Raw genomic sequence first — 12,542 nt, 5'->3', positions numbered from 1 at the left:
TTGCTGACAATTAGCAATAGCAATGACTATTTATCCTATTGTAACCCTCCATAATCAGGAAGACCTCTCTATCCAATCAACTCTTGTAGTATTTTGCTGTAATAAAATAATGTCAACTAACAAATACTGAGGTTTCCCCTTCACAAATTGAATGCCTTCATGAATTGAGCACAGTGAAGTTTCATAGGATGATTGGTTCTGCAAAATGGAATACTTCACCAATTGAATGGTTCATTAAAGCTCAAAGGACGAATATGGAATGAAAGTGCAAAACAAAAAGCATGCTGGTGGCATTACTATACACGACTGCTGAACTCACAGACTTTATCTCTGATGAAATCGTAGGCCCGAGCTGAATTCTCCTGAGTCTGAGGTCGATAGGGAGGATTCACTGGAGAAAATTGCATTTATGTCATAGGCACTTTTGCTGGTGGCCAAATAGCTATGATGCTTCTTAGATGCTATTGGCATTAATAGGAATGACGTGTTTAGAGATCAGTTTTGTTTTATTTTCCATGTGAATTTCCACCAGCATCAGGTGTGTGATACAATATACAATTACAATATTTACCTGGCAGAGAAAAAAATCAGTGTTCCTGAATATTTTTGTTACCCAGAATTTATTTGTATTCAATTTATGTTTATCTCTTTTTTTTAATTACTACAGGCTATCAATTCTACACACACCATTTTGTGATTAAGTACCATTTTATCTAAAATGTTATATCTACAGTTTCCATAGAAGTTAACTGCATATCTACAATTAACGTCTGGCATGATCAGAGAAAAAGATAGTTTAACTTCAACTACAGTATCGATTTTGTTAAATATAATTTCTTCAAATTGTTCCCATTAATGTAATATTTTACCTGATGACTTTACAAACATGTAATATTTAAACAGGAAAATAAACCCTGCTGAATTATAATTAAGTATTATGTCTTATCCAATTTCCCAATTACATTTATGATAATAGGCATTTAACTCTGTTAAGCATGTTTAAAAGGATAGTTACAAGCAGAAGCAGAACTGACAAGATTTAACTAATTTCAATTGCTCTTTCACCTGTTTTGAAAGTAATATTGCTTTTTTAAATAAAGGTCATAGTCATTAATATGCTAGTGACAATTAATCTGTCTTTTCATTTTAATAGGCTGGTACTTAAAATTATGAACTACACAGCAGGGTTACTTTGTACAGATATTTCTGGGTGTGTGGAATTACCTGATGTTCTAAAATATTCATCAGAGCATCAGTTTACATTTAATTTCAGACAAGATCTTTTATTGTGTGTTGTATTGATTGTTTTAAGTTTTTAAACATACACAAGGAAAAGATCATTAGTAATTGATTTATTCCTCACAGGTGTTAAGCAAATCTATAAAATAGAGGATATTACAGAAGACATTTTTGTCACTGATATAATTGTTTGCTTTGGGGCTGCAATTAGCTATTGGGAATTCTGGCATTTGGACTGAATGGGATATGGGAATGGGATAAAACTAGTACACAAAGATTTCTAGTTTATGCTTTTGGAAAGTGACCACTCAACAATGTAATCAATAAACTCGGTAACACATGTAAATGGGATTAGATGTACATTAGTGAATAATCCATGTTAGCCACTGTGGTGGGCAATGTAGGAGACATTTGCTGAAGATTTGTTTAGTATTGAAATGCTGACAGCAATACTGCAGATAAACTTTATAATTCAGATATATTTGAATTTGAATGTCCCTTAATATCAGAATACAATAGTTTTAAACGACTCAAGTCTTCAAACTAAGTAGATTCACTGTAGATTGTTTTTACAGAGGAAGTAGATGAACTGGATCTATTTGCAGTTCTATGTAATAGGGATTATCCATGCATATTTCTCAGCTACTCACCTAGCAATGAAAGAAAAAGGTAAATTCTGAAAGCGTAATAGACATTTACTGTAAAAGAAGAAGACTTTTAGAAGAGTGTACAATAGGTTGGAATCAGTTAAGGGTGAACGTACAGGTCAAGTCTTTTGGAGTGCTGATGTATTTTGGAATCTAACATGGTTATCTAATTGGTAACAGCAGTCATTCTGACATTGATGTACACTGACTTTTTTCTAAAAGTTTTGCCTACTCAAATCCGTTTTGGTTCTAGGTTGTGCATAGCTGCTATTTTATGTACTGAACCTGCATTTATGACTTTGGATTTCAAAATGTGTTCTAATCTTGCATCACACAAAGTGAGCGCTGATTCTTGACTGTATTTTCTTTACAGGAGATGACCCATTCATGGCCACCTCCTTTGACTGCCATTCACACACCAAGCAAGGTGGAACCAAGCAAGTTTTTGTTTCCAGCTAAGGTAATACCATATTAATACTTTATTTCAAATGTTTTAAATCCTTACATTTGGTATAACACCTTTAACGATAGGAGGATGTCTTAAACACTACTGTAAGATGTAGTAACTGCATTTTGTAGGCATCATTTAGGTGAATATCCTTTCATAAGTCTATAAATGAATTAGAAAGAATATTAAATGTTTGCATTGCATTCAAAACTCAACAGTGTGTTGATCTGAAAATTGCAACCTGACGGCCTGATTTACCAATTATCTCCAGAGTTGTACCAAGTGGAAATTATATATTTCACCATAAGCCAGACGTGATCATAGGTCTGCCCTGGGGCAAGTCACCTTCTCCCTGATCTCTAGCAATGCCAGCCTCTGGGGACTTACTAGAGATCAGAGAATAGGTGACTTATCCATCCTCTCAGTCCCATGAACTTAGGATCCCAGGGAATAAAAAAAAGGCAGGTATGCCTAAGTAAAGAAGTTGATACTTTAAAGAATCATGTGAACATCCCCCACTACTCTCCCCGCCCCTCAAAATTGGCACACAGATATCATCGTGATATTTTTCAAGTTAAATGACAAATTAAGATTTCTAGTTTGGCCATCAAAAGGATAATAGGAAAACTTCTTGATTTCTCTGCTGGTGGTTAGGATTTGAGGGAGTGCTTGATCTTCATGGCCTTAACTGTCTTTATTTGCGGAAGCAGTTCTTTCCTGTCACCACAGATAAAAGTAGATTAAGGACTGAGTGTACAAGGAGCACCAGTACTCCACTGAGCTTGTTTCAAGTCTTTTGCAGCTGACTGTATGAAATAGCAGCAGTTGGGGATATCTCATGTAAAATTCAATAATGTCTGTAGTGATGGCACTTGAATGTCAAAAATCACCTTGATTAATGTTGCATGGCATCTTTTTATCTGTCTTTGGAGGCCAGAAACTGTTTCTGTTGGAAACAAATAAGTCAACTGAACGGCTTAAAAATAACTGTTTATGTAGCTGTGAGCAAGAAGTATATTATGAGCCAAGTAGTGTAATTGCCACTTGGTGTACTTCTTGCTTAATTATATGACCGACTGCTCAAATGTAATTAACTTTGAACCAACTGAATGATTAAAAATGTCCATAAGGTCTCCTTAGAAAAAGTCTCTATAGTCCCTATAAAACCTGTATAGTATATGTGCGTAGGAAGTTGTTTGGACAGCCACAAATCCTTTCACAGGTAGAAATGGGTTGTGCTGACTAGCAAGCTTCCTATGTGTGTACACAAGAAACTGGCTTGTCACTGCCATTAATGATGTCAGCAGTTCTTTTCTTTGTTTATCAATCCATTATTAATTTTAAAAGAATGAAATATTTTTCTTAATTTGAATTATAGTTAAATATGCAGTATCTTCAGCAAGGCGGTGTTATCTCAAGGATAAAGCTTTGACATGTGCTTTATTTACTGAAAATTGTTTTAGTTAGACTGCTAATTGCTGTCCTGGAATCTAAACTATTTTATCTTAAAGTAGAAACTTAGCCATAAGTTATGATTCATTTTATAAACCCTTCATTTAATCACTGAGTATTTATTGGCATCATCAGATCTGGCTTGCAGTATTTACTGAGCCCAGGAGTGTGAGAGATCTGATACTCAACCATCCCTGTTTATTATTGGATCTGTTAATGTATTTCAGCTTCCTAACCTTTAGCCCAGTTACTCATTCAACCCAGTAACTCAAATTATGTCATTATTACTTATTATTTAACCAAATATACAAAGATTGATAGAAATTGGTGGGGAAATAAATGAATGTTCGTTTGACATGTTGAGGTTTTGGAATACTAAATCTATGTCTGTAATTTAAATTAAATGGCCCACATTTCTGTAATTTCTAATAATAAACATCATTGGATTTCTTTTGGTTTCAGGATTCTCAGCATGTAGACACTGGCTACAATGATACAAGTAGGTATCTTATTCCAATATTAATCAATAAAAGACTTGTTTGAAGATTGTTGCAGAAAATAATCTATATATATGTTATAATCCAGAGACCAACTTTATCATCAGTATACTTTCACAAGTATACACCGCACAAAGTTTCCTGATATGAGCCTTTCTTGTGATGCCTTTTATTTACATTGATTCTATCAATGCTGCTGTGTCTTTAGGAAAAATGATACTGATAAAGTTCTGGTTAGATATAAATACATATATCATTGTTCGTAGAGAAATTGTTTTCAGTAAAGTTATCCTGTTTAAAACCGCATTATTTCTCCGAATATCATTCACATTAATTTTCAAATATATTTTCTCATCAGAGAAAGAAATTCAAGCAAAGAGCCCTTCGGATACCTCACTTCAGAAATTGTAAGTTTCTTTAAATTTCTACATTCATACGGTATTGAATCTTGGTCTGCATAGCCATGTGACCATTAAAATTTAAGCAGCAATGTAATTCAAAATTGACGGAAAATATATACAGTACAAAATTACATTTGTATAGCGCCTTTCACATCTGGAAGACGTCCAAAGGTGCTGGACAGTCAGGGATTTGGAGCTGAGCTGGGGACGGGGAGGGTGGATGGTAGGGGGTTGGCCAAAGGCTCGGTCGAAGATGAGGGTTTTGAGACCCGAGGCGAAGGGAATGTGCGATGGAGTTCCAAAGAGTGGGAGCAGAGAGGTTGAAGACCCGGCTGCCAATGGTGGAACGGGCCTGAAGGGGGAAGTGGAGCAGGCCAGATCCTGCTGAGGGGAGGGAGCGGACAGGTTGATATGGGGTCAGCAGGTCGCAGAGGTTTGGAGGGGCAAGGCTGTGGAGGGCATTGAAGGCGAGGACGAGGATTTTGAATTCAATCCTCTGGGGGATGGGGAGCCAGTAAAGCCGGGCTAGGGTGGGGGTGATGGGGTCACGGTACCTGATGCGGGAGAGGACACGAGCTGCAGAGTACTGGATGATCTGCAGCTTATGGAGGGAAGAGTTGGGAAGGCCGACAAGCAGGGAGTTGGCTAGTCGAGCCTAGATGTGATGAGTATACAACAACAACAATAACAACAAAATTACATTTATATAGCGCCTTTCACGTCGGGAGGACGTTCCGAGGCGCTGGACAGACAGATTTACGGACCAAAGCTGAGGGTCGGGGGGGGGGGGTGGTGGAGTGGGTAGGGGGGAAAGCAAGGAGATCGAAAGCATGGTCGAAGAGGAGGGTCTTGAGGTGGGTCTTGAAGGTGGTGAGGGAGGGGCGAAACGGAGGGATTGCGGGATGGAGTTCCAGAGGGTGGGTGCAGAGTGGCGGAAGGCCCGCCTGCCGATAGTGGGGCAAGCAAGGCGGGGGACATGAAGCAGGCCGGAGCCCGCTGAGCGGAGGGAGCGAACAGGGTGGTAGGGATTTAGGAGCTCAGATAGGTAGTGGGGAGAAAGACCGTGGAGACCACTGTTAATTAATTTATCCTTCAATGAATTAGCACTGGTATCTAACAAAGAAAATCAGACAGGCATAATTCATTTTGGCCTTTCAAACCTTCCAGTATTGCACTCATTGCATCCTCGTATTCCATCCTGTATTATTTAAGTGCAGGGTGGCACTCCTCCCAAAGAGGGTGGATTTATCCAAATTTCAAGGTGGCTCTGGTCATATCCAAATATTTGTTATAAACCTGAAATGGTCTTAATATAATAACAAGGTGAATTCCTATTGCATTATTTAGCCAAAGAGGATGATTTTCCACTTCTTGAGGAAAATTTACTGGCTTCAGTAGCATGTTCCTATAATGACATTTTTCCATTACAAAGTAAGTTTTCCATTACAAATTGCGTCAGTGCATCTCCCCTACTGATTAGTCCCACTGGATGTCAGGAAGCTGGGAATTTTTAAATAGCCCCAAAGGATCTGAGAAGCTTTTGGGATTGTGGAAACGCTTCTCATTTACATAAACAGGAAGCTTGTAAAACAAGTGGAACTAATTAATGAACTTTCTGAATAATGAATGCCTTTTGTATTTTACAAATACACTTTTATTCTCCAACATCTATAATTTATTCTATGTTTCCATAGATTACAGTAACATTAAATAAATGTACTGAACGATACAATATTTTGATCCACATCATAATGCTTTTACTGTCCCAGAGCTATGCAAATAAAAAAATGGATTTCTGCACTAGTTGCCTCACAATGAGACAGTCTTTTAAAAAAAACTTCAAAAATCTTCCAGATTATTTTTGTTGGAAAAACAAACATAGACCAGTGTAATATGAGCAGATGATTGAATGATTGGCAAGGTTGACTGACAACAACTTGAGCTCACAGTCTAAGGTGATGCGCCAGTGTATTTCTGTTGGAGTGCTGCATTGTTGGAGTTGATGTCCTTCAGATGAGATGAGGCTCTGTGTGCTTCTTCAAATAGATTTCATGATTTTGTTCAGAAAGAAAGGGGAATTTTTCCCCAGTGCCCTGGCCAACAATTCCACAGGTTATTTGGTGATTTGCTTCATGGCTGTTTACAGGACTTTGTGAGTCAAGCGCTCCGGGACACCACCTTGCATGAAAGGCAATGTATAAATGCAAGTTGTTGTTGGTGTGAGCAGTCTGCATTTGGGGGATCTCCTAGAGCAGAATATTCCATATTGAGGTTCAAATCCCATAACTGTGTTTTCCTACACCTAAAATCCACCAGAATTTGACCTTGTAACAATCACAATCAAATACCATCTATATCACACATCACAATTTCCAACTCAGAGCATTTAAATACACCAACATACATTTTATACAGTGGCATGCAATAATCTGCACCAGCGAATAGAGCTGCCATTTTATAAAAAAACTATGATCCAGATTTATTTCCCAGTGAAGTAAATGATTAAATGACCTTAAAAGAAAAAGTAATCAGTGATAAAACAGCTGATGAGCTGTTTAACAGGTATAGTTTTACTGACTGAATGTTGAGAAGATTTTTATATTCCGGAACCATTAAGTAATGCAAGAGTTCAACTTTTAGTTTCAAAGTTGATAATAAAAGTAATACAGAAGAATATGTTACTTCCAAGATTTTACTGTGCAGTTTTCAGTGAGAGCATTGCTTATCATATATCAAAAGAAAATGCATCTGGTTTCTTCATATTTATAAGTAGTGAACAAAACAATTTACCACTAGTTTGTTCTCAGATATATATGAAGGAAGCTGCCACATATTTTTAATTCTGTCTGTCATATCTCTATCAAATGATCTCAATTCTTGGTCACTGCCAATGTCTCTTTCTTGGTCACTGGGAAAATTAACGCTACACTCTGCTTCATTCCTTCTGAGCCTATTCTCTTGCATACGTTGTTTACATAGGTGCAAATGATCAAGTTCAGACTAGCCCAGGCCAACAATAAAACACTGGGATTCACTCTTTGGTCTGCATAAAATAAAGACAGAAATATATCAATAATCTCACCAGTTCCTTTTCCAATTTAAAAAAAAACTTAATTTTAAATGCTAAAAAAACTCTAAATGTGTATGTATATACTTCAAAAGAGTTAAGTAAAGGAATCAACACAATAAAAAAAGGTTTTACTGACAAACATTTTGCTTGTGCTTTGCAAAACCATACTTTTCTTTGAGGTACAGGACAATGTCCTGGGACAATAACCTTGGTCATCTTAACTCTAAACTTGTTTCCATCTGAGCGTGAACAGTCTAAGAGACAATGTTCTTTGTAAAATTTCTGCCAGATTTCACAGAGTCACTGTGAATTTTCAAAGAATTGTCATTCAGCCTATCAGGTCTGAGCTGGTGCTAGCTCCTCCCCGGAACTGTTGTATTGAGCGCTATTATATTATATTTATATTTAATTTTCTGTTGTATCCCAGCAGCAGTGGAAGCTGTAGCAGAAGAGGATTGCAGATGAGTTGAATTATCTCATGTCAACTTCGTGAAATAAAACATGTCTGTCACTTTGGCTGATGGTTCTCTAGGTTGTGGTTGATCCTCTAGTTTAAAAGGTTGAGGGGTGATCTGATTGAGATATTTAAAATGATAAAGGGATTCGATAGGGTAGCTACAGTGAAACTATTTCCTCTGGTGGGGGAATCCAGAACAAGGAGGGATAATCGTAAAATTAGAGCTAGGCCATTTAGGAGTTGAATCAGGAAGCATTTTTTCATGCAAAGGGTATTGGATATTTAGAACTCTCTCTCCCCAAAGTCTGTGAATGCTGGATTTCAAATTCAAATTTCAAGACTAAGGTGGATAGCTTTTTATTAGTCAGAGTATCAAGGGAGATAATAATAATAATAATCCTTGCATTTGATATAGCGCTTTTCATGTCGGGAGGACGTCCCAAAGCGCTTCACAGAACACACTGTAAAGTGAATTGACTGTATATTGTGGGCGAACGCGGCAGCCAATTGCGCACAGCAATGTCCCACAAACAGTCGCAGATTGAAAATGACCAGTTTTATTATTGTTTTTGGTTTTGGAGGAATTATTATTAATGGGGCAAAGGAGTTGAGGTACAGATCAGCCATGATCTAATATAATACCAGAACGGGCTTGAGGGGCTGAATGGCCTACTCCTGTTCTTATGTTCCTTTATTGAGCCCTGAACCACAAGCTACCTGCTCCAATCCGATTTCCCTCCTCTTTCTCCATAACCTTGAATGTCATTTCCTCAAATATTTATTCATACTGCCTTAATATGTGTTTTTGGCCAAAGATAATCTGGGCTTTTCATCAAAATACATTCTGCCATCCAATGCACAATACTAATTCTCTTATATCTAGAAATTACAGCTAAAACATTTTATGTCTTTCCTATTTTTAGCTTTGTTATTCTTTTACATTTGGAAATGGTAATGCCAATATATGCTTTGTCTACTGCACATATGTAATTTACTATGTAAGCATATCACTCTTTTCATTTGGGCTTTTCCTAGGGAAAATAAACTGATTTTAAAAAAATGTTAGTGCTAAAATAACATGACATTTTTAGTTTGGGGGATATGTTTGCAGTCTGTACTTGAGAATTTACTCTGCTCATTGTACAAAAGTTAATAATTCAGTGCAATTATTTTTTTTTAAAAATGTGTTAACAGAGAACAGTATGTGGAGTTATTTATATATAATGGTAAGGTCTTAGTAATCACACTGTCTACTGTGATATGATTCCTAACCCATACAGTGTCATTTTGACAGCAATTTCACTTATTATAAAAACGAGGGTGTCCCCTCTATTAAGATGGGTAATAAAGGTAACAATAAACTGAAACAATAAACTGCTTTCATTTAGTACAAAAGGCTGTACTGGCTTTAATAGCAAGCGTGTGGCAATAAGGAAGTTAATATTAAATTATTCGTTATTTTAACTTGATAGTCTTTGATCCTGCAGTTCTACTAATCGTGACATAAATGCAAGTGCTTAAGAGTGAAATAGAAAAGACAGCTTTCTGTAAATAGTCCAAGATTGGATGTTGGAACTGTTGAAAGTGGCCAGAAGCAGTTACTCAATCACAATAATTAGCTAAAGCACAGACTAAAAGCCACTATAGCTTTCAGTGCATGAAATCTTTTACACAACCTTGTCACGCTCCTGTTCACTGCTAAGGATACTACTCAGACATTGATTTCCAGTCAGATTGCAGACGTGCAGCTTTTGTGCAATTCCGGATGCCCACTTTAGTTTAGTTTGAGTTCAGCTATCTACGGAAAATGCTTCGTTTGGTATAGGACTTTATGAATCCATCAATAAACATTGGATCAGAGGAGGGAGAAGGTCGTTCAAGACAAGTAATAGTTTGTTGAACAAATTAGGAATGACGATACCCATCTGCCTCAGCTGCTTTAGAATATTTATAGTACCAAAAATAAAACTTGAGGCTATTTTCTTATACATTTCTTTTACTTTTAAAATTAATCTGTGAAGTGTATTCTTCCAGTGAAGGAAGCCATTCATCCTGTGTGAAGCTTGGCAGTGCACCATCAGACATTACTGTAAAGTGGAGTATTTGTGGTCAAATTCTGTGAAGCGCTTTGAGACGTTTTGACGACATAAGATTTATTATTATTATTAATAACCTCACAGTATTTTTATTTCTTTCCCATTTTCTTTCCTCTTCTCCTGAAGGTATAGTAAAAACTACAGTAATATTGGCGTATGGCTCTGCAGGTGCTAACAGCTCATACCTTACATGAGAGGCCATTGATACAATGATTATTGCACTGTAGTCAATGGTCTTCATTATATTTATACATGAAGAATGGCCATTTAGGTGAGGTGATGGAGAGTTATACCATGCATGACAATGCCCCAATAACAATCAGCACCTTTATGAAGGGAGAATATTTGGCGGGGGAAAATGGGGGAAATCTTTGCAGCATTTCATAATTTATTCAAAGTGATAATTATTATTGATGTATCAATTGTTGCAGATGGTAAGCCATTCCTAAATTATTGCTGAGTATTGAACAGTTCTACAAGTTGTAATTCTTGTCTTGGTATTTTCTCTTTTTTCATTAGAAAAAGAAAATTAGTGCGCCCAATTTTTTAAACTGTTTCTCCCAAAGAGGGCATAAGCCTCTCTGCTCAAGTCCTCTTGCTGTCGTATGGTTCTATATGCCCTGGTTGCTGACCTGTTCCCCGCCCAAGTAACCATTCTTCCTGTGGGAGGCTTGGCAGTGCCTATCAGACACAACTGAATTGTAGAGGATGCCAACTGGACTCACTAATCTATTTTTAAAAAAGAAAACACCAAAATGAGAATTCCAATTTGCGAATGTAAACCAGAAATCTGGCTGCTACACATGCACACTACCAGTATGCTGCTTCATTACCTGCAGAATTGAGTCAGTAACTTGCCTCAGCTGAACTCAGTTAGCCATTTACACCATAGGAGCAGCGTTGGCATGGAGAAATCATTGGGTGAACCATTTTGCCAAGGCCATGGGGGAAGGCTCGTCACATTAAATGCATTATGAAACCCAGCAACTTTCACCTAATGTCCTTTGGGTCATTAAAGAAACTTAAAAGCATTTTGAACCAATCCAAATCCACAATAAAACAAGTCTCTTTTCATTGATTTTGATGTTGAGGAGTCTTGACAGCTCAGGCATGTCAGTCTTTCTTTATTACATATGTTACCTCAGGCCAAGGACTGCCAGAATTGAAGCTGGACAATTTAACTTACAGCTACTTCACAGATAACACAAATTGAACCTATCTTATTTTAGCTGTTGATGACTTCTGAGACTGTTTGTTCTGCTATTTCAAGCCTGAACAAACTTCTGTTTGGTCCAACTTACTGCTTAACTCTCATTGTGGAACACTGCCTGATAGAGAGTGATGGATTGACATCTTGGCTCTTGCATGACTGTTAGGTTAAGATTCCCTGTTGCCATGGTGATATGATTTTAGAAACACTATACTCAAAGAATAAACTGCTGAAATTTGAGACGCTGGATTGCAGCAGTAAGGTTTGGCTTGTGGTTTATAGTGTCCATGGTAAAATATTACTAATTGATGTATCCTGGACTGACAGTTAGATCATAAGAAAAAATATAGTCTTATTTAAGCCATGATCATGTAATTTTCATTCTTTGTTGATGAAATATATTATTCCAAATGTAGTTAGCTTCTTGTATAAGAAACAGCTAGAAATTATGCTGAATCAATAGTGTACACAGCAAGATATTTAAAACTGGCAATAGTCCAAGTAAAATAGCTAACATTTTGCATGGAAGAAACCTAGGACTGAGGCCATAAGACGGAAACAGTCTGTTTCACAGCCTCTTTAGCCTGAACGTTGGCCAGTTCTGCAATGGAGTCATTTATTAGCCATACGAGAAAAAAAACACACATGAATCCTTATGAGTTCTCAACTGTGCTTTTTGGATTTTTCCATTTCCAATCTTGTAGAAGTGCAACACATCTCATTTGCTCCATAGGAGATGATGGCTGTATTTATTTAGGATTACTTCTCAAAAAAACTCCTTCTTCATTGTGGTATTACGCAGAGTTGAACTGAAGATTCTATATTGTACCTGATTTAATTTCTAAAGCGGTATTTTTGTGAAGCACTGTGGAGAAAAAAATGAAATTTTTTACCCTTCATAGAATTGCAGAATGCTGTTGAATACTGACTGAAGTGGAAATATATTTGTCGCTGATATTCAGAAATCCTTGAAAGCTGCCTTCTGCGGATTTTTTCTTGAAAATGTTTTGCTGAAGACTTCATTA

The 12,542-nt window shown here is 37.0% G+C and overlaps 1 protein-coding gene across 1 annotated transcript in view; it reads left to right on the top strand.

Moving 5' to 3' along the window:
• The window catches only part of aff3 (AF4/FMR2 family, member 3), a 263,454-nt gene that overhangs the window by 154,691 nt on the left and 96,221 nt on the right, over nt 1-12,542 (top strand). Inside the window, exons 5-7 of the mRNA XM_007885859.2 lie at nt 2,260-2,346; nt 4,249-4,285; nt 4,642-4,690. Of these exons, the coding sequence (XP_007884050.2) occupies nt 2,260-2,346; nt 4,249-4,285; nt 4,642-4,690 (173 nt within the window). The remainder of the gene's footprint in view (nt 1-2,259; nt 2,347-4,248; nt 4,286-4,641; nt 4,691-12,542) is intronic.

The sequence above is a fragment of the Callorhinchus milii genome, unplaced genomic scaffold (assembly GCF_018977255.1).
Source record: "Callorhinchus milii isolate IMCB2004 unplaced genomic scaffold, IMCB_Cmil_1.0 Scaffold4, whole genome shotgun sequence".
Taxonomy (NCBI): Eukaryota; Metazoa; Chordata; class Chondrichthyes; order Chimaeriformes; family Callorhinchidae; genus Callorhinchus; species Callorhinchus milii.
The sequence above is the reverse complement of the archived record's forward strand: the minus strand, read 5'-3'. Positions and strand labels throughout refer to the sequence as shown.